Source organism: Condylura cristata, unplaced genomic scaffold, assembly GCF_000260355.1.
Source record: "Condylura cristata isolate star-nosed mole 26May11 unplaced genomic scaffold, ConCri1.0 scaffold00008, whole genome shotgun sequence".
Classification (NCBI taxonomy): Eukaryota; Metazoa; Chordata; class Mammalia; order Eulipotyphla; family Talpidae; genus Condylura; species Condylura cristata.
The window spans coordinates 24,226,279-24,252,396 of record NW_004567109.1 but is presented as its reverse complement, the minus strand read 5'-3'; the positions used below and the strand labels follow the sequence as shown (position 1 = coordinate 24,252,396).

General features: G+C 48.6%; 1 protein-coding gene across 4 annotated transcripts in view; it reads right to left on the bottom strand.

The window, feature by feature from the left end:
- Window positions 1-8,028: 8,028 nt before the first annotated feature.
- LOC101626393 (chromosome unknown open reading frame, human C1orf228) overlaps window positions 8,029-26,118 on the bottom strand; it is a 30,120-nt gene continuing 12,030 nt past the window's right edge. For all 4 annotated transcript variants that reach the window (XM_012722246.1, XM_004679470.2, XM_012722244.1 and 1 more), the window contains exons 3-12: window positions 23,824-23,892; window positions 22,791-22,957; window positions 21,858-22,054; window positions 19,931-20,015; window positions 9,549-9,671; window positions 9,389-9,461; window positions 9,158-9,287; window positions 9,007-9,084; window positions 8,714-8,795; window positions 8,029-8,632 (exon numbers count right to left, since the gene is read on the bottom strand). In XM_012722246.1, the coding sequence (XP_012577700.1) occupies window positions 8,517-8,632; window positions 8,714-8,795; window positions 9,007-9,084; window positions 9,158-9,287; window positions 9,389-9,461; window positions 9,549-9,671; window positions 19,931-20,015; window positions 21,858-22,054; window positions 22,791-22,957; window positions 23,824-23,892 (1,120 nt within the window). In that variant the 3' untranslated portion in view covers window positions 8,029-8,516. The remainder of the gene's footprint in view (window positions 8,633-8,713; window positions 8,796-9,006; window positions 9,085-9,157; window positions 9,288-9,388; window positions 9,462-9,548; window positions 9,672-19,930; window positions 20,016-21,857; window positions 22,055-22,790; window positions 22,958-23,823; window positions 23,893-26,118) is intronic.

Here is a 26,118-nt window from a genome sequence, read left to right as displayed (position 1 = left end):
TATATATATGAAGAAAGTCTTTCTAATTATGACTGTGTCCTGTATAGTTTTCTTTAGAGTTAGAAGTAGTTCATAACACGTTTTTAAAAGAATAAGAAGTAAGGAGGTAGAGACAAGGAAAAGAAGAATTCTATTTAAAGCATAGAAGTTACTTATTTAACTAATTAAAAACTGTATCTTAAACTGGCACCATATTACATGTTGATTAAATCTCAATAAAGCTGGAAAAAATGCAATATTGAAGTCTCAGATGTTTGAGTCAATTTTAAGACTGTGACTCATTTAGATAATTAGCCATTTTTAGGTTTAAAGCCTAGTCTAAAAATTAGTTGAAAATTGTACCAGTTTTGTAAATACATGGACAGTTCAGATCACAGACCACAACTTTCACTCTTAGGGTAAAGCCCAGCACAAGTTAATTCTTCCCAATGAAAAGTTCCACTTGTTTTCTTGTAGCTACAGAAAACTTAATTTTAATAGAGAGATTTGCCAGAATTTTTTTCTGGAAGAAAAGCACAAAGTGAAGTTTTTGTCTTTGCTGTGGCTATTTTCCCAAACGAGGGCTTGTCTGGGGGAGACTCAGGGGGCGAGCAGCTAGCCTCCCTCCCGTTCCTTTTCTTTTTCAGCGGAGAGAGGGAGCCAGCTGGGTCTGCAGGACAGAAATGCAGGGAGGCGAAGGGGCCCAGCTGCGTGGGAGGGGCCGGGAACCGTGGGGCCGAGGAGGAAGTCTCTGTGGGGTTGGGTTGGGCCCCGAGCCGTGCTGGGGGGTCTCCTGGGACTGGAGAGCCGAGGGAGGGGAGGGTGGGGGCGGGCACCGTTGTTAGCTTGGGGTGGGAAGGTATTGGAAGTGGCTTCTGCTTTCTCAAGAAATCTGTTGTGAAGCTAAGTACTGAGAGTGAGTGGGGGAGGTGTGGCGTGGTTTCGGTGAGAGAAGGTATCGGCGGTGTCTGGGGGAGTGAGAAACCGCCAACAAGCGCCATCCCAAGTCACAGTGGGCCTTTGTCAGTCTGGCTCAGTTGTCTGTTTTTCCCAGCAGTTCAGTTGCTACTAGGCAGATACTGAAAAGAGGGGAAGATGGGGGTCAGGGGAGTTTGATGAAGAAGTGCTGGGGAGGAGAAAACCGGGAGAACCAGCTCCGTAAAGGCCGGCAGTGTGGGGCTACTAACCTGCACCCCTCCTTACCTTCCCTCTGTGGCCACCAAAGCCAGTGGTGTCCAGGTCCTGCCTCTTACAGCAAATCACTATTCCTGCCCCCCCATCTCGGCGTCCTCTCCTCTGAATCCCCCGCCCTCCTAATTTCCTCTCCCACCTCTTCCTTATTCTTTCCTGGATTTTGACTCACTCTTTCCTGTGCTGTTGCTGCCCGGTCAGTGCATTTGCTAAGCCACTGCAACAAAGCCCTAACAAGCTGTATTTTACTCTCTCCTAATATTAACAAGAATTGGGGGGAGAGCTGTGTTTAATCCCAAGACTCTTCAGGTAATGATAGACTCTTAGAGTAGATCAGTTGGGATGGCCAGTCTCACAAGGATAGACACTAGAAACTGGGTAGGGATTAATCATCAATTACTGAATCTTGGACTAAACCTGACTATGAAAGTTCCCAGGAACCCAAGGTGGGGTGAGGAAGGTTATCAGCCAGAGGTGAAGGTAGAGAGGATTACGGTTTTAGAAGAGCCACCCAGTCTGACCCCAAAGGGATACCTGTTACAATAATTCCATCAAAGAACATTAGTAAAGAACACCGCTGTCATGGCAAAATGCAGCAAGAACTGCGTTTTTGACTTATTTTTTTTAAAGGTTTGTTTATTTATGCACATAAGAACTGGGGCACAGGCCAGAGGTATGTGTTTGGGGGGGGGGGGCGATAAGAGGATTCACCAGAGACAGAGTGGGAAACCGATGGCTCTATTGAAATATACTGCTGAGGGGGGCAGCTGGTGGACAGGAGAGGTCTGCTGAGCCATGTGGGGCACCTCCCTGGCTGGGGACTGAACTTATGCTGCAGGTGGCTGCAGACAGCTTTCTAGTGCTGTGCTTTAACTCCTTGTGCTACCAGGGAGAGCCCTATATTTTTACTTCTTTCAGACAGTGCTCATCTGTGTCTATGTAGGTGTCTGTTTTTTCCTTTCCTCAATAAACTGCCATGTGCTGATAAATGGGAACATCTGAATTCTTTCTCAGAGGGATCCAAGAACCCCAAGCACCAAACTTCATCCTCTGAATTCCATCAGTTACAGTCTCCCTTTAATTTTTCAGTCAAACTTCTCGAAGGAGTTGCCCACACAATCAGCCTGTTACCGACTTCTATAAATCAGGTGCATATACCTGATGCCTACTTGAGGTAAAAATGACTGAAACATCAGTGCTTGAAGCAGGGAAAGGTTAATGCAAGTCAGACAAACAAGGAAGCAGGAGGAAAACACACACAGGTCTGCCTCACTGATTAGGAAGGAAATTAGGTTATCTAGGTTTTGGGGACCAGGGTTGTCTATAAAGGAGTTACATTTTATTGGCTGAAAAGGTTAGTGGAAAGAAATGTGGTCTTGATGGAAAGTCATTGGCTGGTCAGTCACGGGGCCCTTCATAAGGAAAAAAGTATGAAGAGGCTTTTCTTCAGATAACTGGAGCTTTGAATTTCAGTTGATGTATCCTGCTCTGCATAGACACCCCTTCTGTGATCCAGTATCCCCAGCAACTTTGGAGCTCAGCTCAAGATCGTTTACTTTTACTTGCTCAGATTATCAGATTAAACCATCTATAAATAAGATCCTCAAAGAGAAAGTTTACATAAGTGTTTTTCCACTTTTGTGCCTAGTGTAATCCTGTAAAAAGCTGTGTAATCCTGTAGACTCACTTTCAAGTCTTCTTTTTTTAAGGGTTATTTATTTATGCATACAGAATTGGGGTACAGGCTAGAGGATTCACCAGAGACAGAGTGGGGAGCAGAACAGGCAAATGGACTGAAACACACTGCTGAGGGGAGCAGTGGGCAAGACGGGAGAAGTCTGCCAGGCTACGTGGGTCAGCTCCCTGGTCGGGATGGGACTCGCTGAAGCAGCTGTGGCTAGCTTCACGGTGCTGCACTTCAACCCGATGTCCCACTAGGGAGGGCCCTCAGTTTCAAGTCTTGGTTCTCCACCTCCCTCTCACTCTCATCCATCTCAGTACTTTAGCAAGAATGGGTGTCCACTGGCTCATAAACTGCAGCCATATCCCCTGGATGTTTGCTAAAACTCAGAAACCTGTTTCTAACCCGAGACTCTGATTCAGTAGGTCAGGACTGGGACCCAGCTATTTGCCCTTCCTGCAAGTACCCAGGTGTATGACGTATCTGCCAGGGCTGCCATAACCAAGCGCCACGGGCCAGCTCAATCAACAGCAATTTATTACCTCACTATTCTAGAGCCCTCATGTTGACTAATTACATCTATGATGACCCTATTTCCAAAAGAAGTCCTATCTTGAGGTACTGGGGTTTGGGACTTCAACATAAGAATTTTGGTAGGTTCAACTGAACTTAAAACACCCACACCAGCTAACTGACGCTGCTTCAAAACATGAATCTGGTTATATTATTCTCCTTTAAAACCTGTCCCTCCCTCTCTCTCTTTTTTTTTAAATTGAGCTAACATTGGTTTACAATGATGCATATGATTTAGGGAAACAGGTGTATACTTTCTCAGCACCCACAAGCTTTTCAGTGGCTCCCCATTGCCATCAACATGGGTGGCGCTTGCCATTTATACACTGGCCTTTTCACTTCTTCAGCTCACAGTACTTGCGCCTCTCTGCCTAGAATTTCCTCCCACCCGTCTTCTCTGACTGCCTAATGCTCTGTCCATGGATCACTGGACATTCTGTCACTAGTGTTCATGGAACATAACAAACTCCAAGGGCCTCACACAGGGTTTGACAGTGTTCCACGCATTTTTGTTGAGTGAATGTATGAAGACTTTTTTTTCGTGGCTCTTTTTTTAAGTTTAATTTTATTGTTTTACTTCAAGAGTAGTTTGAATTTGGAGTGTCAGTTATAAAACAAAGTCAGACTTTTTGAACAGGTGCAGCTATAATCTTGTCTATCTGGTTTTCTTTCTGCCCCCTGCTGGTGGCCTTCGGCCTTGCGTAGGATAAAAAAACCGATGGGTCGAGCAAGGTACAGTATTTCCGGAAGCAGGAGCGGAGGGGCGGGGTGTTGGTGACACTTCATTTACATACCCACGATGCATTGCACACAGGATTTTTTTTTTTCCCCTCCCTACTTTAAAATAGCTAATTTTTCTATTTATTTTGACCTTTTTATAATAAAACACATGAAATTTCATAGAATTTTCTGAGATGAAGTTAGAAGTCACTTTTTTTGTTTTTGTAAATAATTACCATCGCTGTGCTAGGAGCTACAGTTACCCGAGCACTCAGGGAGCAAGTCACACAGCATACTCTGGTTTCTCTTCAGATCGTATAAATCTTTCGCCTTTTACTAAAGATTTCCGTGGAGAGGAACAATTCTGAGTTTTTACCCAATTTTTTGAGGTCTTGCGTTTGCAAGACTCATATTGCAGTACAAAAAAAGAACGTGGTTCACATTCTATTTTAGGTCCTTTATGTTTTGTTTACAATGTGGTGTAATAGAGAAGTAGGGTTTTAACTGGTTGTGTGTGGTGGTGGTTCTGGGGTTTTATTACACTTTGCGTTGTGGTTTGGGGGTTTGTAGAACTAGGGTAAGGTTTCTTGTTTTGCAGCTTTTCGTATTTTTTTCCTATTTGTTCTCACGTCTTAAGTCTCTATTTCTGCTTCTCACCTCGTTTTCGCTGCACAATTAATGCGCACATTTAAAGCGGTGGTGACGTCGCCCCAGAAGGAAAGGAAGGGGCCCATGTGCCTTGTCAACCACAGTTACAACGTATTTTTTGAAGATTTATTTATGCATACAGAGGTGTGGTACAGGCCAGATGTACAGGGAAGGTGAGAGTACTCAGCAGAGACAGAGTGGGGAGCACAACAGGCAGAATGACTGCTACACTGCTGAGGGGAGCAGAAGGCGAGACTGCCCTGTGGGTCGCCTCCCAGGCTGGGGATGCAACACTCACTGAAGCAACTGTGGAGGGAGGGCAAAGTGATAAGAGATTTAACTACATGGACAGGAGACCACTTAGCATTGAACTGCTGCTTATTGCTAACCTACCAGGTTTACCTGTTTTTAGCGCCTTGAATAAGACTGTCAAGTTCAGACTTGCACAGATCTGTTCAGTTTTCAAAGGACAGGAAGAGAGGCACCCCCAAACCCCCAAACCTGCTTGTTCTAAATAAATTTTGCCATCGCAGCAACAAGACAAAAGATGTTAAGACCTTTCATGGAAAGGAACTTTAATTAGTGTGCAATACAGAAAAGACAAAGAATATAGTTTTCAAATCAAGCACCTAAAGCTACCCACGCCCTCATGAGTAACAGTCCAACTGCTGACTGAAAGCAAGGCCCGAAAGGACCCATAGAAGAGGGTCCAAAACAGCCAGACAAATCTAGAAGGAAGAGAGCAAAATCAAAATCAAGATATACGCGGCCATAGGTAACCTCCCCACCCGCCTCTCACCCATGTCTGTTTCAACTAGTCCAGACTCCTCTCTGCTCCAGGTGCCTCCTCCAGCCCCCCTGGCTCTCCATCCTGTCCCCCTGCAACCCCAGTCTCCTCTCAGCTTCTTCTCCTCCTGGCTCAGCTTCAACCTCTTTTGGGTGGAGCAAGGAACCTGGAACCTCCCCTTTCCCGGGGAACTCACTGTTTCTGTTCCAAGGTGAGCAGTTCCTCAGCAAGATCTAGCTCTCCAGACTGGGGCTCTGGGTTCAAGACACACCTTTGCTTTTTAAAAAACTTTAAAAAGTTTGAAGTATAATCGGTTGTTTCTTGTTTATTTATACATTTTCCTGGTGAAGTAAATTAGCCTTAAAACTAGAACTGGGGCCCTCCCTGGTGGCGCAGCAGGTTAAAGCACAACACTAAGAAGCTAAAGCCACTTCCGCATGAGTTCGATTCCCGCCTGCCCTAGAGGTGACCACATGGCACAGCAGACCTCTCCTGACCCGTCCGCTGCTCCCCTCAGCAGTGTACTTCGTCGATCTGCCTGTTCTGCTCTCCACTCTGTCTCTGGTGAAGCCTCTCACCCTCCGCATCTCTAGCCTGTACCCCAGTTCTGTATGAATAAATAAATAAATCTTTAAAAAAAAAACTAGAACTGGATAATTTGTTTCTGAAAATAGGAAATTCTCATGTTTAATTTTTGTGGACTGAGACAGCAAGCAATTGTGACATGATGACCAAATAAAAATATACATTCATTAACCGAAAACAGTACATGTGGGGGACAATTGTGGACATTTTAAGATACACTTTGTTTTAGATATTACTGAATCAATGATTTTTAAAAAAAGACTTATTTTTATTTATTTATGCATTCAAGAACTGGGGTACAGGCCAGAGGTGTGGGGTGACAGGATTCACCAGAGACAGAGTGGGGAGCGGAACAGGTGAATTTACTGAAATACACTGCTGAGGGGAGCAGCAGGTGGGCCAAGAGAGGTCTGCTGTGTCATGTGGGTCATCCCCCTGGTCAGGGATTCAACTCGTGCTGCAGCGGCTGCAGATAACTTCATAGTGCTGCACTTTAACTTGTGGCGCCACTAGGGAGGGCCCCCAATTATTAAAAATTTTTTAAGGTCTGGGGTACTATATTTTACTGTCAGTCTACAAAAGAAAGAACATTTTAAGACTAAAAACATTAACACTGACTTGATCCCAAAGAAAAGGATACTACTTTAAAAGAGAAAGTCTATTTAGCGTTATCAAAAACATATTTTCTCAACTTTTCTTTCCTCTTCACCCAACTAGAGAACAGGCTCAGTTTAGTGGAAGGTTAAGCAGCCCTAGAGCAATAATACCAGGGTCGTGGTGCCCTCTTGTGGCAGTCTTCAGAATTACCATCTTCTGATTTCATTTCTTCTGACGTGGAGGAACAATTCCTTCACCACACCTCATTCATTCGTGCATACCAGGCATTGTTCTCAGTATTTGGATATAGCAGTAAAGAAAACAAATATCCATGTCCTAATAGGGCTTACATTCAGATGGAGAGACAAACAATACATAATGTACTAAGTGCTATGGAAAAAAATAGCGTGAAGGGGGTCAGATAGTTCAGGCACTGATAGTGTGGGTTGCAACTTGAGAAACAGCAGTCTCACTGAGAAGGTGACTTTTGTGTGGAAAGAGTGGGAAGGAGGTGAGGAGTCAGTCATGAAGACAGATATTGGGGCCGAGAGGTGCTAGAACCTCTCTCACTGTTGAGAAGTCAGCACAAAACCACTAACTCAAGCACTGCCAATTTCAAGAAACACATTGTGTCAGTAGTTGAGTAAAGGAGAGAAAGAGTAGAAGACCTCCTTGCCAGATTTTGAGCAGAGTGATAAGATCGGAAGTTTTAAAGGACCACTCTAGTTGCTGTATTGAAAAGAGAACGGGCAGGAAACAGAGGCGTCGGGAGGAGCAGGGCGGGGGCTCAGCCCTGGGTGTGAGCAGGGGGTGGAAGGCAGGGCTGACAGACACAGGTAGTGAGCGGACACAGGTGTCAGCGAGGTTTCGGGGAGAGCGCTGCTGTTCTGTTCCGAGTGGCAAGAAGGATGAGTGGCATCAGTAGATGACACAGGTTCAGTCACGCTCAGTTTTGGAGACAAGGAAGGGAAATGTTTAGTAGAACATGGAAATATGGGAGTCGTTGGCAGATAGTGATATTTAAAGCACTGACACTGCATGGGTGTAAAAGTAGAGAAGCAGTTCCCTGTCAGCCTCTCTTTAACTTCCTTTTTTAAAAGATTTAATTTTATTTATTTATGCATAAAGAACTGGGGTGCAGGCCAGAGGTGTGAGAGGCTTCACCAGAGACTGAGTGGGAGCAGAACAGGCAGATCGACGAAGTACACTGCTGAGGGGAGCAGCGGGCGGGTCAGGAGAGGTCTGCCATGCCATGTGGGTCAGCTCCTGGGCCAGGGATTGAATTCAGGCCACAGTGGCTGGTAACAGCGTGATCGTGCTGACTCAACCACCAGGGAAGCCAGTCGCTCTCTAACTTGAAATAACCTGGGCTAAAGAGGTGGACTCAGCAAAAGAATATGAGAGGAAGCAAATCAGAGAGGTAGGAGAAAAACCAGGTGGGCGTGGTGCCCTAGGAGAGAACAGAGGCCAGCAGGGGCCCCTCTAACCTTCCAGCACCTTCATGACCCTTCCCTCTGGACCCTTCGTCTGGCACCCCTCCAGTCCATCCTCATCGCCCTCATCTGCTCTTTCTCCCCAGTGGGCACACAGCAGAGACAGTGGGCAATACTGTTTATTCAAGGCTTCTCAGGCGCAGCTCTGCCTCCCCAGCGGCAAGCTTATCCCCACCCCCAATGCCCACGGAGCCCCCTGGGACTTGAGCCCAGGCTCCTTCCTGGCCACAAAGCCTGGCCTCCTGGCCTGCCTCAGAGGTCGTTACTCATTGGTTTGCAGGTTCTCCTCCTGGAAGCTCTGTATGTAGGTCAGCTGATTCTGATCCCCAGGACCGAGGTAAAACCTCTTGTTTTGGGAGAGGTTGCTGAGGTGTAAAGCTGGAGGCAGCAGAGGCAAGTCAGAGTCTGGGTGCTCCCCAGGCCCTCTGCCCCGGCACCCCCCACCATGCCCCCACTCACCCTTGGGGACATTGACTTTGTTGGCCGCCAAGATGTCCGCCTGAATGCTATCCATTTTCGAGTACAAGTTCTCGGCATTGCTCTGGGAACAGGACCAAGGGAAGCACGGAGGAGCCAGGGTGGTCAGCAGTCGGGGATGGACTGGGCAGCGGCAGGGCAGGGTGCGCCGGGTGCCAGGGGGCCTGCCTGCAGCGGCCCCCAGCCCCAGTGGGTGCGAGGACTGAGTGCCAGGGAAGGACGCCTTTCCGCCAGGCCGCCTGTTCTTTGCGGAGGCCCAGGGCGGGAGCACTCACCTGGAAGAGCTTGAAGAGTTCCTCCCCCATGGACTTGCGCACAAGCTCCTCCACCACCGGGAATGTCTGCACGAAGAACTGTGGCGGGAGACAGGCTGGGACCCACCCACTCGCCTCCCGCCCTGCCGCCGCCGCCTCGGCCCAGGCTCACCTCCAGCGTGAGGCTGGCCTGCCGCTGGCTGTTGCTGTGGTCCGTGTTGCCCATGGCGGTCATCAGGCTGTGCACCACACGCAAGTGCAGCATCTCCTCGGCGAGGCCCATGTTTCTGCGCACCAGGACCCTGGGGGGCGATGGTGGGTGGGCTGCGGAGAGCCCGGGCACTCCGCTGCCGGCCCTGCCAGGCACCCCGCTGCCCGCGCCCTCTGCCCTCCGTGGGCTTACCCGATGGCCTTGGCGGCCGCGGCCTGCTGCAGGAACACCGGCAGGTGGGCGGTGACCTGGAGAACCGACGTTTCTGCCGAAGGGAGTGGCGTGTGGCTGGGGGACCCGTCCCCGCCCGGTGCACCCCCACCCACCCCGCTGCGCTGGCGCTGATCCCTACCGTTGAGAATCTTGGGCTGCAGTTTGCTGGTCTCCTTGACCGAAGGTATCAGCAACGCCACCAGGCCTTGGAGCAGCTGCCCGCACACGTCGTAGTTGACCAAATCCTTGATCAGCGCGATGGCTGCAGAGGGAAGGGGTGTGTGTTGGGGGGAAGGGATCGGGGTGCTGGCAAGCCCTGCCACGCCCACACTCCCCATTGCCACCCATGCTGCAAAGAGCCCTCATAACGGAGTAGCTTTGCTCCCAACCCCTTTGATAGCTAGGCAGCATGGCAGGAGGTGGAGAGGCACCCCGTTCCCTCCCCCACACCCTCCTATCAAGGGGGTTAAAGGTGGTTGAAAGTGGAGGCTTCGAGTCCAGGTTTTGGGAAGGTGGGAAGGGAGAGAAGGGTGGGGGGGGGAAGCAAAGCAGAGAGGGAGGCAGAGCAAGTGGGTGGGGGTGGGGGTGGGGGCTATGTGCTAGAAAAAGCAAGAAATGGGTGGAGGCAAGGCAGCGGCAGGGGATGGAAACTGTTGCCCACCACCGTGAGCTCTTCCTCACCCAGCCTGGCTAAGCTGCCCACACGGGAGCACCCCTGTGGCTGCCTCAGCCAGCCGAGGCTCCCCGAGCGAGCACCTGCTAGCGGCTGCCGCCTTTTACGTTTGAGAGAACCAGACACACAGAAGCAAAGCAGTTGGTACCCGCGCGGCCAGCAAGTGGTGGGAAAGATTTGGTGAGGAAGGAGGAGGGTCTAGGATTTACTGAGTGTATTTTCCGTAGACACTTTCCAGGTGGTTGTGTTTTCCGGGACTCAGCCTTTTGGCAACTCAGAATAGAACTTCTATTGTGCCAAGCATACAATCCGGTGAAATGTGGGATGAAAGCCTTTGCTGGGCTGTGGGAGCGCCCGGGAAGATGGAGGACGGCTGAGTTTTTATTTGTAAAAAGAATCACAGAAAGGCAGGGCTGGAAGGGGGAGGGTGAGACGGGCACTGGGGCCGCAGCAGGGCAGCTGTCACTCCACACACACGCACGCACCTGCTCACGGAAGGGGGGGCTGGGGGACCTGCATCCCCCAGCACAGGAGTCAAGGTGGCCCATGGCTCCACTTTGCCCAGGGGAGGCACGAGAGCTCCCTGACTAGCTCCTTTGCCAGGATTGGGCTTGATGGGCTTCGGGATGACTAGGCCGGCTCTAAGATGCTGGCGGGAGCCGGCCTTGGCGATTTCACTGGTCCACCAGGGTCCAGCCAGAACTTTTTTTTTTTTAAGATTTATTTATTTATTTTTAAAGGATTTATTTCTTCATGCATACAAGAACTGGCGTACAGGCCGGAGATGCAGGGGGTGAGAAGATTCACCAGAGACAGAGTGGGGAGCAGAACAGGTGGACTGACTGAAATACACCGCTGAGGGGAGCAGAGGGTGAGACAGGAGAGGTCTGCTGCCCCTGTGGGTCACCCCCTGAAGGAGCTGGAACCGTGGCTGTGGCTAGCTTGATAGCGCTGACTTTAACTCCTGCGCCACCAGGAAGGCCCCAACTGGACCATTTTCATGCTGCACAGGACATTGGAGGGGGTCTCTTCTGAAGCCTGAGCTGTGGCCTGGCCACGGTGCTGCAACGACGGTATTTTATGACCATTCCCTGACCGTAAACAGTAGCCTCTGCTCATGCAGCACCGAGCCCTTGTGAAGACAGAGGTCTGGTTCTGCCCAGTCACTTTATACTAAATGTTTGATCCATCACTGCTCATGTATCTGCAGCATTTGGAGCTCCTTGGAAAAATGGAGATTTACTCACTGAGTCATAACTGATTGAGTTTTGAAATTCAGAGCTGTCCCTGTTTACACCCAAAGCAAAAGTGCTAGTCCTTGCCCATATGTCTCCACCAGAACCACAACAACACATTGTGCTGGTTACTAAGCACAGCTGCTCCTTCAGAAAGCAGGGGGTTGCGAGAGACTGCTATGCTGGGGCTGTGCTCGGAAAGCCTGTGGTGCTGACAATACCCAACTGTCCTACATTAAAGCAGCCACTGATTGATTCATTTGTCTATCTAACAAAATACTTAATGCTTCTTCTGCGCCAGTCCTCTCTGTACCAGGGCTGTGAGGACTAAGATACAATCCTGGCCCACAGGGATGACACAGTCTAATGGCGGGGGGCTGGGGAGAGCGCCAGTAGGACACAGCCTTTATGATGTAGTGTCGTAAGGGCCATAGGTAGGAGTCGAGGGGTGGAGAATAGGGAATCCTGAGGCTGCCGCCTTGGAGAAAGTGATGTGTGAGCTGACAAACCCTGGGAGAAGGGAGGGGCCAGAATGAAGAGAGCAGCTGTGTAGTCGTGGAGAGTACTTGTCACTCGTCGGCTGGGCAGGCAGGGACTGGGATGTAGGGTGTTGGTCTGGCCTGAAAGCGAGTCTTGGAGGCAGGTGATAGGCTTTGCGTGTGTCAACCACCCTGCACAGTGGGTGTTTTCTCAACTTTTGTTTCTAAGAAAACCAAGACTCACATGGGTGAGTAGGGGCCCAAGGCCGAGCAGTGGAAGGTGTCTGTGGGATTCCAAAGCTCATGCTCATGTTCGCTGAGCTCTACTGCCTCCACTCTGGGAAACAGACTCCATCCTGATGAGATGAAAGTTGGCTTAAGAAATGCAAAGATCTGTGCCACCCCTGGTGGTGAGAGGGGTAAAAGCACAGCCTTACGAAGCTATCAGCAGCCATTGCAGCATGAGTTCACTCCCCGGCCAGGGAGCTGACCCACATGGCGCAGCAGACCTCTCCTGTCCCGTCCCCTCAGCAGTGTATTCAGTCAATCTGCCTGTTCTGTTCCCCACTCTGTCTTTGGTAAGCCCTCATCCCCCTCACCTCTGGCCTGTACCCAGAGATCATGTATGCATAAGTAAATAAATATTTAAAAAAAAACAAAAAAAGAAATGCGAAGATCTGAATTAAAGTAATGAGGATGAATGAAAAGGGAACAGATTCAAGGAATCAGAGTCGACTGGTCTTGTTAGAAGTGGGTTGAAGGTGGAAAGCAGGAAGAGAAGATGGTGATCCACATTTCTGGTGCTGGTGATTTATTTATTTATGCGTACTCTAACTGAGGTGTAGGCCAGGAGTGTGGGGGGTGAGAGGATTCACTAGAGACAGAATGTGGAGAACAGGGGGGCTGACTGCAATACACTGCTGAGGGGGAGCAGTGGGCAGATCAGGCGAGGTCTGCTATGTCAGGTGGGTCACCCCGGTGGCCAGGGAGTGAAGCTCAGAGATAACAGATCTGTCAGAGGAAGAAACCCAGAAGAAATAACTTGCCCAGGGACTACCAATGAATGGGAGACAGAGCTGTAGCAGTAGAATTTGCTTAAAATGGGATTGCTCCTGAGAACTGTGGCTATTCCATGCCTGTTTTCAAGGTAGTCCACACTGGTGAAGTTTGGTTTACAATTCTTTGCTCCTGGAGCCTTGGAGAACCAGTGTCCCATTTCTTTCCCTTCGCGTCCGGACAAGACTGCTACCTACTGGCCATGTGTGAGAAGTGCGCCTCTGAGCTTCCACACACTGGCAGCCACCTGCTCCAGCAGATGGCAAGGGGCACTGGTCTAAGGAAGACTAGGGCAGCCTCCGCCCGTCACCTACATTCTGTGCCTGATTCCTGTCCATTTGGCCCCCTCTTTTACCATATCTTGTTCAGAACCAATGCTTAAACATTAAAAATACATTTTATTTATTATTTAGTTTAAAAAATCCAGGCAGCAAATCAACTAATACTGTGGTGTACTGATGACTTAAGGATTATTAAGGCATCCTGCACTGGCACCCGCCCTTCTGGGCAAGTCTCACCCGTGCAGCCTGTGCTCAGACGCTTTGAACTGCTCCTGACTCTGTGTGGACCATTGCTGTACCAGGTGTCCAGGCAGCTGGGCCAGGCCAGGACAGGTGGTTTGAGGTTCAGGCAAACTGGGCAATTAAAAACCAAACTTTTTCCTAAGGGTTTTCTATGGGGAAAAGACCCAACAACTCTGGAAGATTGTGCAATAACATTTATAAATGGTGAATAAAGTGTCACAGTTGAAGCGCTCATGGAATATGAGAGAAAGACAGCGCTTTTAAAAACACTCAGTAGGGCCCTCCCTTGGCGGCACAGGGGTTAAGTCTCAGCACTATGACTCTGTCAGCAGCCACTGCAGCATGTGTTCGATCCCCAGCCAGGGAGCTGACCCACATGGCGTGGCAGACCTCTCCTGTCTCCCTGCTGCTCCCCTCAGCAGTGTGCTTCAGTCATTGTTACGGTTCTGTTCCCCACTCCGTCTCTGGTGAATTTTCTCACACCCCTGTACCTCTGGTCTATACCCCAGTTAGGTATTATAAATAAATAAATAAATCTTTTTAAAAACCCAGCCACTGAACTGTTTTCAAATGGTTAATTTTATACGAATCTCCTCTCAGAAGAAAAAAAGTAAGCCAGATTTGTAATTAGTTTCTAAGTAAGTCATACATCTTAGAGCTAGGGACCCGAATAACTCCACACAGCCAAGAACTTTAGGAAATTACAGAACTGTTCTTGCCAGAATCTCCCCAGGTCTTAGGATGGGAAAAGAGCTGTTACATGTTGAAAGACCTGTCCCTGTCTGTGTCTAGCTGGTGAGGTCATGCTTTCCTGCACTAACATCTCTGGAAGATTCTACCAGATTAGTGCAGTGCAGTTTGCTCAGCTCTTAATCCTGCTGTTGTACTTTGGGCTGATAAGCCACACTCACTTTCAGCTTCACTATCATTTTATTGACATTAGAAAGCCAAGCTGATCCTAAGTTCTAGGTCAATTAGACAAAAATGTTCTTCTCCCAATGATCACTATGTCTCCAAATTCGCAAATATTCCTTTTACCATGACCTTGTTTCTTATATCCACTAGGTGTTAAGTGTTTCAGCATTTTATTAGCTGGGGTGTGATTTAAAATATGTCCACCACAACGGCTTTTGTATGTTTCTTTTCAATTCTCTCGCCCTTGACCGTGGGCTGGATTTAGAGCCTGGCTTCTGATGGATCAAGTAAGACAGAAGGGGCGGAGCCCATGCTGAGATCCGGCTATAAAGGACAGCGTCCTTCCTCCCTGCCCGCCCCAGGGGAAGCCAGCAGCCACGCTGGGTGGACACTCCAGCGGGTTATGGAGAAGCTTCCTGCCAACAACAAGCCCCAGCTCGCCAGGTGTGTGAGTGAGTCACCTGGAAGCAGGTCCCCGGGCCAGTGATGCCTTCAGAGGTCACCGCCCAGCTGCCTCCTGCTGCAACCTCATGAGACACCCCGAGCCAGGGCCACTCAGCTGAGTGGCTTCCAGCTTCTGGAGCCACACACACACACAAAATTGTGTGGCACTCTCTCCCTCACACACAGTTAGGCTTATTTGGACAGCTGACAGAATTTGGCATTTTATTTTACGTGATTTTTGCTTTAATCACTTTTAGGGGTAGTTAGTTCTCTAGCAAGAATGATATAGGTGGATGATGTAACAGCTTTCCTAGCTGTCAGCCGGGTCTGAGCATAATGACTTTTCATGTTGTCTTCAGAGCAGCATTTCTGCCCAGGTTCTCTGTGGCTGTGGTGGCCCAGGAGAAGGAAGCCACTGGAGGTCACCGCCCTGGAAGGCCCTGCTGCCTGTTCTTGAGCAGAGGGCATGGGAAGGGGAGGAGAAGGGGCAAGAACGGGACAAGGGCAGGAAACAGGGAGGAGGGGTTCTAGGGGGCAGAGGGCAGGCTGAAGCTCTCTGGGGCCCTACAACACAACCCATAGGGGCTGCTCTAAACACAGACATTTAAAGGAAACGTGCTTTCAGCAAATTGGTCATTTGGTGAATTGGCCACTCAGCAAATTGGTCATTTGGCCACTTGATTTTTGGCAAGCCTATATTTGGCAAGTTAATTTACAATGATTGGTCTCTTTCTAATTAAGTCCTAGGTAGTAATTTTTATGTTCATAAAGTAATTTATTTGTGAAAGATACTAATATCTATATTTATATCTACACACACACACACACACACACACACACACACACACACATTTCAAGTTCCCAAAAGAATTCATCAATTTCCCCTTCCAGAGACCTCTCTATGACTTTGAAATGTCTGGTTTTAGGGGAGGAGACCTGTGAGCGAATAGCTCTGTGGTTTTAGACTGCTTGTCATGATTAAGTCTCCACCTGCCACCAGTTCCTGGAATAGCCATCCTCCCTGGGAGGACAATGCCATTTTTCACTTCAAAGCGTTTATAATGAAGATAAATTCTAGGTATGACTGCCTGGGGGAAGTCCTCCCTTCATTTTAATTTTGACTCTCTTAGGTTCAATGGGATTATCATGAAAAGAAATTCTAAAGTCTTAATGAAACAAAAAAGCACCCTAAGGATAAAGACACCAGCCTCCTTTCCCTTTCTCTTGAAAGTGAAGAATGGACAAGAACGGACACTCAGAAGCTCCTGCAGCCATCACACGCTTAACAGGAGAGATCTGTTGGCCGTATCCCGGGCCTGGCCAGGGGTTGAACCCAGGACACAGGGCGGGCTGTGGCAGGGAAAGCGCCGAGTTCTAATGCCTAGGCCACCAGGAGGACCCGCTCTCTCTCTTTCTCTCTCTTTTTAAGATGTATTTATTTTTGCATACAGAAATATGGAAAAATGGGGTACAGGCCAGTGGTGCAGGGGCGGTGAGAGGCTTCACCAGAGACACAGTGGGGAGCAGAATAGGCAGATCGATGAAGAGGGTGGGTCAGGAGAGGTCTGCCACACCATGTGGGTCACCTCTGGGGCAGGTGGGGATAGAACTCGTGCAGAAGTGGCTTGAGCTCCTTAGGGCTGTGTCTTAACCCACTGTGCCACCAGGGAGGGCTCCCATTTCCTCTTTTGAAAGCATCTGCCAGGGCATGGCATCCCCAGATATTTAAAATTGTACTCTCTGATCTACCTTACCTCCATGAGTCAAACATACTTTAGGAAACTGCATTCAAATATTGAGAAAGGATAAGAAAGAAATTATCTACTGATTTCTTAGGGTGTTTTTTGTTTCATAAAATTAAGACTTTAGAATTTCCTTTCATAACAATCCCATTGAACCTAAGAGAGCCCAATGTTTAAAAAAAAGGAAGAAAAAGTTTTCCTACGTGGACAGACATGGACACATACCACATGCCTCCCAACTTCTATATGTCCCAAGTTTTAAGACGTGGCCACACTATCATTTAAGCCTCCTCTCTTCAAGATGTGGGGTTTGTGTGTTTGCCTTGAATTTGGGTAGGAATAAGGCTTGTGACTTGTGAAGGACCACGACCTTGGAATATCGTGGAAGGTTGCTCTTGGCTGTCCCCTCTTGCAATACAGCCACCAAGCTGCGAGAAGCTTAAATTATGTGGGAGCTGCAGTGACAGTCCCAGCTGAGTCCCACCTGAAAGCCCCAAATGATTCATCTCCTTTGTGCTACCCAAGGCCAGGGCTAAGGTGAGGCTCGCTCTTGCAATTTGGTGCCTTGCACTCAGAGAAATACATCTCTAATCCTTTTAAGGCCACTGCTGTCAGGACCACATCTGCGGTCTGCCAAGCTCCCGCTTACTGCCCTGGGGGAGTTTCACTGGAAGCTGGGTACTGTAATCTAGTCAGCGAGGTGCACTGAGGCATCATGTGAAACAGCTCCCCCTAGTGGACAACGGTTGCATTCACATCCTCTAGACTGCTTCAAGAAATATTGTCAGACATTTCCCCAGCAAATGTATGAGTCTGGCATGTCTGAAATGATTTTGAGGCACCGTTTCATTGTTATCACATGAGCAGACATCACATCAAAGAGGTAGCAACAACGTTTCATAACCCGCTGCCACTGCTACAATATTAATTCTGAAATACAGGGGACCTAACATTTGGTCTGATATGGACAGACATTGAGAACAGTTCTAACTCTGGAAGGGGTTCATCAGCATAACTAAAGTTAAACTTTTTTTTTCTGTGGCACTCAACAAACTTCTATTGAGCACCCATTTGTTCCAGGCCTGGAACTGGAGAAAGATGAATCAGATCCTGAAAGTTGCTGAGGTCTGGAGGAGAAAGGGAGGTAGACAAGCAATACAGAGTGGGTGGGAAGAATTCACTCTGAGTCACTCAAGAAATACATCACTAGGCCTTACCATGCCGGGACCGCTGAGGATGTAGGAGGAAAACTGCAAGAGTTGCATAAAATTGCAGGCAGTCTATGTAAAGGGCAGATAGCTGCTCTGATGGAGGCGGGGACTGGAGGGAGGAGAGTGGAGGGGGGAAGGAAGGAGGAGGGCTGATAGGGGACAGGAGACTGAAGGCAGGTCAGGGTAGACCTTTGAGAAGAAATGCTTAAGCTGGGCAGTGGCCCTTGAGCAAGAGTGGTCACACTTGCCGGGTGGGGTGGGCTGAGGGGAGTCCGTGCTCTCCCGGCTGTCAGATGAAGCTGCACTGACATTGCACGGCCAGGTCCCCTCCTTGCTCCAGTGCCAGCAACAGCTCTCTGCCACTGGACCTCACCAGTGAACTTGACTCAGGTCCCACACTGCGCCGCCCCTCACTGGGAGAGCTCTGCTCCAGGAGAGCACCACACAGCATTACTGCCCCACATGCAAGGTCCACACACCCACGCATACTGGCAGGAGTCAAGTAAATAAAAAACCGACAATATTACTAAGGAAAAATACAACTGGGATTCAATTTCCTAAAAAGAATCTAGATTGGCGGTGAGCCTCCAGACCCTTGTGGATCTTCCCCAGGATCTCACTTGCACACCTGAACTTGGTACCTACCTGCTCCTTCTACCCCTTCCAGACTTCCTGGGCCTGGGGCTCAGCCTGTGATCCTAGACAGAGATATGTCCTGATGCCCAGACCTTTCCTGCTTAGTGGGTTTCCTGCCCTAACCTCTGGGGCACCGCCCACCCACTTCCAACCCCTACCTCATTCTCCACACCTGTCCTCTCCACTTTCTTCCCTAGGCGTCTGTACCACGCTATATCAGCCCCACTGTTATGGTGTGAACAACCCAAACGCCCCCAACTGGCCTTCAGCCTCAAGTTTCCCTTTCCTCTCTCTGGAATGATCTCTGCTCTTTTTGCTTCCCATATCTGCCCTATTCTCCAAGGCTCAACCTTGTCATCGAACCCTTTCTTCACCTCTCCTTTTGGAAACATATCCCTTCTTTGAACCATCTTAGGACAGGCAGGAAAATGACATCCTGTCATGTTACATGTCAAAAGCATATACTTTGAGGTCAGACAGATCTGGTTTGAATCTAGCTAGCTATGTAGCCTGGGAAGCATACTTAATCTCTTTGTGTTCATTGCTTTTAGTTTTTAAAATAAAAAATACCATGGGCCTTCCCTGGTGGTGTAAGGAGTTAAATCTTAGCACTATGAAGCAATCCACAGCCACTGCAGCATGAATTCAATCCTGGCCAAGGAGGTGACCCACATGGCGCAGCAGACTTCTCCTGTCTCACCCACTGCTCCCCTCAGCAGTGTATTTCGGTCAATTCATCTGTTCTGCTCCCCACTCTGACTCTGGCGAATCCTCTCACCTCTCTGCAACCCTAGCCTACACCCAGCTCTTATATGCATAAATAAATAAATCTTTAAAAAATACCTACTTCAGAGCTCTCCCTGGTGGTGCAACAGGTTAAAGCACCACATTATGAAGCTCTCTGAAGCCACTGCACATGAGTTCGATCCTGGGCCGGGGAGCTGACGCACATGGCTCAGCAGACCTCTCCTGACCCGCCCGCTGCTCCCCTCAGCAGTGTACTTTATCAATCTGCCTGTTCTGCTCCCCACTCTGTGTCTGGTGAATCCTCTCACCCACCACAACTCTGGCCTGTACCCCAATTCTGTAAGCATAAATAAATAAATCTTTAAAAAAAGTACCTACTGCCACCATTCATTCATTTGACTATTCAAATACCTAGTATGTGTCAGGCTCTGTGCTCTTGTGTTATTTTGAGCACAAAATGGAATGGTGCATGCAAGTGAGTGGTGCATAGAAGTGCTCATTACACAAACACCTATGAACACGAACATTAGCCAACCTAGTTTCTTAGACAAAGGACATTGCTCAGGGTGACTTCCATTTAGAGGGCATGCACAACAGAAGACTGGGAACCAGAGGTAGCTCTGGGATCTAACAACCAGGCAGATTCTAACAACTGTTCATGGACCACGTGGCTGATTCGAGGGCAGGACATCACTGCCACTTGTGAGTAACTCGCCCATCCACACCAACCAGCATATCCCACCTGCCAGCGCTACCTCAGGCACCGAGCTAGGGCTCTTTGTGACTAAGAGAAAACTGTTTCCCTAGGGCTCACCCCTGCCCGGCCTACTTCCTGGGGCCGGGCCCTCTGCCTCCCTACCTTCATACTGGACTTCCAGGTGCACTGTGCGCAGCACATTCAGCACGCAGCCCACGATGCTGGGGTGTGTGCTGCCGACGATGGACTGTCAAGACATACAGCAGGACAAGGTGGTTACTAGATCTGGTCTACCTGGAGGAAATGAAAAATGCAGACTTCCAAACAGCAAGGTGGCTGAGGGGGAGAGGTAGAGCAGGTGGAGGAAAGGGGCCTACGCCAGTCAGGTCAATTTCTTCTTGAGAGGAGGGGCAGAGGTGGGTGCTGAGGATTAAACTGGGGGTCTGCAGAGGGTAAATGCCACCTGCCCCGGGAGCAGGGACAGGCCGGCTACCTTGGCTAGGGGAAGGGTGGGTGCATCCAGGAGAGTGGAAACTTCCCAAGAACCTATGGCAACCTCTCTCCAGCACTCACCCAGTCAGGCCCTTCCTCTTTCTACCTCTGCCACCTTTCCCTGGGCTTTGGTTCCTTTGGTTTTAAGCATCCTCACACTCACCCAGATTGAGCACAGTTGTCCTTTGATTCTGTCTACTCTGGCTTTTCCCTGTTTACACCCAGCAAAAGCTACTTCTTCATGCTCCCTGCATCCTTTGATAGGTAGTTGCAATTTAATTTTTCCTGCTATAGGACAGTGCCTTAATTCACCACAGCTTTTCCTGCTGCAGACATCTTTCTGTTCTATCCATACTAAATCTCTTCATTGATCCAGCTCATCATGTCTGCCTTATTGAAACTCTTTTCCCTCCATTTCAAGTCTTGTTTTCCTTTTGTGGCTTTCATTGCTCCTTTCCCAAGAGGCAGAATGTTATATGCAAAGAATAAGCACTCTGACATTAGAGAGAAGCGAATTTAAATAACTATTAGTAAACACCTTTTCCTCAATGTGAGTTTGCACACATCACTGAACACCCATTTATGGCTCAGTTCCATTGTCTTTAAAATGGTGATAATGATATCTGCCTCCATCAGCTACTGTGGGGCCCAAGAGAGAGCCACGGTGGCATGGAGGAGGCACCTAGCAAATGGTAACCGGAAATCGTAATGGTGGATGGACCCACCCTGCTAGATCTTCTTAAATATTGGCACTTTCTACCTTTCTGACCTTATTTCAGTTATCGCCTCTCTGCTCATGAAACCAAACTGCCTTTATCATTTTGGGACTTTCTCTGGGGTCTGAGACTTTTCTACTATCCAGTAAGCATCTCTACTAGATGTCCTGGGCAGTGTGATTCCTCACATAAGGTAGGAATCAGGTTAAACAAGAAAACAGGTATTACCTAAAGCCATCTGAAAGCTGTCAGATTCGACGGGAAGGCTCAGCTGAGGATTCAGTAATTTTTTAAGCAACCGACCTCTTACCTCTGCAACCGTTTGACCTACTGGTGACCCCCTGCTTGCACCCACCCAAGCTGGACACCCACCTTGAAAGCTCTATAGACCATCTCAAAGCCTCTCCTCGAGCCTCGACCCCACCACACCTGGGCCTGCCTGTGGTCACCGTGCCCCAAATCCGACATCACTCATGTTCCCAGGCACTGTCCGAGAGGAAGGCAGAAACAAGAGAAAGGAACTTCCTGGAGCTCTGAGCTCTGGTCTCACTCGCCGTCTGCTAATGCACCAGGTTTCTTTCCCTGTCAGATGGGCTCCTCTGATCTTTGCTACAGTCCTTTCATCACCCTTGCTGCTCGTCTCAAACACTTTTCAGTCTGCCAGCATCTTTCTGATCCTTAAGTAAACAGGACAAATCACTTGGCTGGGAGACATGAACTCTCTGCCCTGCCTTGGCCTCTTGGAAGTAACGCTGATTGAACAGCAGACGTGCGGCGGGAGGCTGAGCCCTGTTCTGCACGCCGGCCCGGAGGGCAACTGTGGAAGGTAATTGTGAAGCGACTGCATCTGAGTCAGAACCAGGCGCGCAGCCTGGGCTCACCTGGGCAGTCCTGAGAGTCTGCAGGGTCAGCTGTTGAACTTTCGGGGACACGCAGGGCAGCAAAGCTATTAGACCTTTGTATACTTGATTTTGGTACTTGGGGTTACCGTGGACCAAAGAATCCAACAGAATCTGTACTTCTTCCTGGGTCTCTTCTGACTTAGACGTAGCAAAAAATTGTGCTATGGATCGCACACCTGGGCAAAGAAGAGAGGAAAAGCTAAACTAGAGGGATTTATGGAAACAATCCTCATTCAAGAGGACGTAATCTGAGTCATGTTACGTAATGGGTAACACCAAACCTGTTCAGCAGAGCAAAACTGAGGCTCAGTCCTCACACTGTCTCTTCGCTTCATGAAGGCTTTTGTTTCAGCAAAGCCTTGGCAGCTGGTCAAAATCTTTTTCAAGAATTTCAAGTCAGGCCCTCCCTGGTGGCGCAGCGGGTTAAAGCACTGCACTAAGAAGCTTAAGTCACTTTCGCATGAGTTCGATCCCCGCCTGCCCTGGAGGAGATCCATATGGCGTGGCAGACCTCTCCTGACCCGCCCGCTGCTCCCCTCAGCAGTGTACTTCGTCGATCTGCCTGTTCTGCTCCCTGCTCTGTCTCTGATGTGTCCTCTCACCCTCCACATCTCTGGCCTGTACCCCAGTTCTGTATGCATAAATAAATAAATAAATCTTAAAAAAAATAAAGTGAGGATGTATTTCCAAAAACAACATGGAAAGATTTGAGCAAATGATGAATCTGAGTAGTCACAAATCTGGGTCTTCTGGCAGTGACGAGAGTGGCTGACTTGGGCCACTGTACAGAGAGCTTCCCACACGGCCGCTTCTGTGGTGCCTTTCCCCACAGCAGTGGAGGATGCTGCCACCACTTCACCTAGACCCCTGGGGAGAGGCGAGACCCAACACTTTGTCATGCATATCACCCACCATAGCTTTCACAGATGAGCTCCTTATACTTTCTCCCAGAGTTTGCAATTGTCTGAAGTAGCTTGATGGACTCCTTCTTGTCTTCTTCCTTGATCTTCTCCAGACCAAGTATTTCCAAGAGTGTTAAGACACCTCCAACCTCAAGAAATTCTGTAAGGTACCGATAACTGTCCAGAGGGAGAAGAGTAGAAGTAAAGGATTCTCAATGTCCTTCCTTCACAGACTTTGCCTTCCTAGCCAGGAAATGTCCATGGGCAAAGTGACATGACAGTTGGGAAATCCCTCCTTCAGCAGGAAATGCAAAAGTAAAGTACACAGACATTTCCTGTGTTTGGTTTCCCAACGTGTTCCTCCTCCTCTTCAATGAGCACCTCACCTCCCTCTGCAACTCGTGTGATTTTGTAGGGTGAGCAGGTGATGGGGTATGTCATCCTTCTGACTGCAGTGATTTGTTTGGGGTTCAGGCATGTGAACTAAGTTGGTCCTACGAGGCACAACATCCAAGGCTCTCTTGGGAACCTTGGGAGAGACAGGTTTTCTTTTAGGTGAAGCTGAGCTAAAGGATGTGTGAAGCTTCGGAAGACCACAGCTCATGGAGGCCCAGGAATACACAGAAGAGCAGAACTGAGAAATAGAGAAAAAGACAGAGAGACCGACCAAGTATCAATGACATTTTTTTTTTTTTTTTGAGCTCTTGGGCCTAGTCAGGCTTGAAATAAGGATTTCCATGCTCTTGGCTTTCCAGCTAGTGAGCCAATAAATTCTCTCTTTACCCGAGCCCAATATGACTTCATTCTCTGTAATTCACAACCAAGAGGATGCTGACTAGTAAAGTGTCCATGGGGGTCATGGGGTGGGGGAGCAAGTAGAGAAGGACCAAGCTGATTCTCCACTGGGCTCACCTTGAAGGCAGTGTGACACCCATGAGTAACAAGCACCTACAATTCCATGTGGTGTGTGAAGCCCAAAGACAATAGGCAACCTGAGCCAATAGGCAACCAAGACCCCAGAACAGCTCCAGGTTCGAACTCACCTGCTTACAGCTGATAAGAAGATGCCAATAGATCTCAGGAGCTTATTTAAACACGAGGGAGTCATGTAACTGTGCGATAAGTTAAGGAGTGAGCTCGAGTAGTTTTCTACACCAAAACCAGATCCTGAGTTCCATCCTGATTCCACCTGTGGCCCAGAATGAACAGCGGCTGAGTTGCGCTCTTGACCTGAGAGGGGCCACCAGACTGAAGGGGATGTGGATACACTCCTGGGGAGGGAGGACAGGGGTGCGGATTCAGGGTTCAGGCAGTGCTTCTGGGGTGGTTCAGCCACCTTGGGTCTCACAGGCCGCCTGAGAGCAAGGAGGCGCTGATGAATAAAAGGTGCGTAGAAAAACCTGGGGGTCAATGTTCCAAGCCTCTGTCTGCCATGACCAGTGCACCCTAGGGTCTCAGCGCAGTTCATTACTTTGTGCCTCATTCTTAGGCTTCTCTAAATATAATCAGCTTCATCATTAATTCTCAATCTTGTGTTTGCTCAAAGCTTTACACTGGAGGTCACTATCTTTATGAAGAATTGCATGCCTTCCTAATAAGTACAACAGGAGATGGTGGAAAAATTAAACGCTGATTTAAAACAACCTCAGTATTTAATGTTATTTTTTAATGTGAGCCTTTGCAAAAAGCTTCGTTGTAATAAAGCACCCAGAGCACGCATCAGCTCAGATACAAGGTATGAAATCAAGCCACAACAGAAAGGAAACCAGTCAACAATTACTAGGCTCATAACACATCACAGGCTCTTAGAACACTTAAGAAATTAGCTGAAATTATTGCAGCTCATAGAGGATGACTGAGAGCTTCCAAGACTGATAAAGGCTAATGTAATGGGTTGGAGGTAATGGTGCTTTGTTGGGGAGGGGGGAGACCAGGGCGGGTATGCGAGGCAAATTATCTCTGCTGCACCCTGGTTCCCAGGATGCCAATAGAAGTAGAGACAGATTGGCTCATTAGGAAAGGCTCTTGACTGCAAAACCAGTGTTTGCTCTGGAGCTAGGCTCCTGGCCTGTTGCCGCTATAGCTCGGGGCTAAGCTATCAACCCTGGGGGTCGTGTCTGTACTGCTCCCCTCGAACCCCAGTCCCACTTCCGCTCAGTGCATCCTCTCTCATTTCTTCCATTACCAGCTAGTTTGCCAACTTTTGCCACCACCCTTTTCCTCTGTTTCAGCCTAGTCTCATTCTTATAGCTATTCACTGTATAATATTTCTGGTCCATATTTCCGGCAATTAGTTCTAGAAGTTTGCTGCAATATCAGTGGTAGCTAACAAGTTCTCATCATTTACTGTGTGCCAGGCATGGTGCTAACTGCACTGCTTGTCTTGTTTCATTTGACCCTCACCGCACGCAGCAGTGTGTGCTATTAGTGTTTCCGTTTACTTCATAAGGAAACAATCTCAGGGTACTGTCAAAGGTTTCAAAGTTAACTAAAGAACTGGGACTTGAACCTAGGCAGTCTGACTCAGGGTCTGAGTTCTCATTGTCAGGCCTTCTGGCCTGTAGACAGAGGAAGGGAGCGTGATTACTCATGCTGACTCTCTCCTTGGGTGGTGCTGGAGGTAGAACTGTGGATCTGCATTGTCCACGGGGTGTGGGGCGTGAGGGACAGTGAAGTATAGCAGATAACGTTCAAACCATATCTCTGTCATTTATTAGTAAATAGCTTAACCTTTTCGAGACACATCTTTCTTACCTATAAAATGGGATATAACGGGATGTCAACCACCTAGTAAGCACGGTGTTAGGCTCAAATGAGATAATGTTTGCATAGTACATCAGTGCCTAGAACATAAAACCATTTAATAAATAGGCACTGATACTTTTGTCATTGCAATATAGAAATTCTCGGTTTTACTCATCTGTTCTAGAAGTTCAGGTTAAAAAGGGGCTTGAAACTTGTGTGGGACTATGTGGTAGTCAGGTTTGTAAATCATAATGGTGCTACCTTGGTTTGTTTTCCTCCAAAACCTGCTGTGGCTGGAGGGGTGGGGCAGAGGTGCATGCTGGCCCACACTATGTCACTTTTCTCTGTTGCATGGCAAGGTTCCAGAAAGTCAGGAGCTTATGAACAATATCAGGTGTAAAACTATATAAGCTACTGTGGCTCAGAAGTCTAGTTCATTTAATCGGTCAATTAGCACTGACTGAGTACCCCCAAATGGTAGGCACTCTGGTTAGCACTGGGATAGGATATAATGACTAGGGTAGCAAGTGTGATAAGTGAGTAAGAAGTCTGTTCAACACAGAATTCTTGGAAACACTAATGTTTAAGCTGGG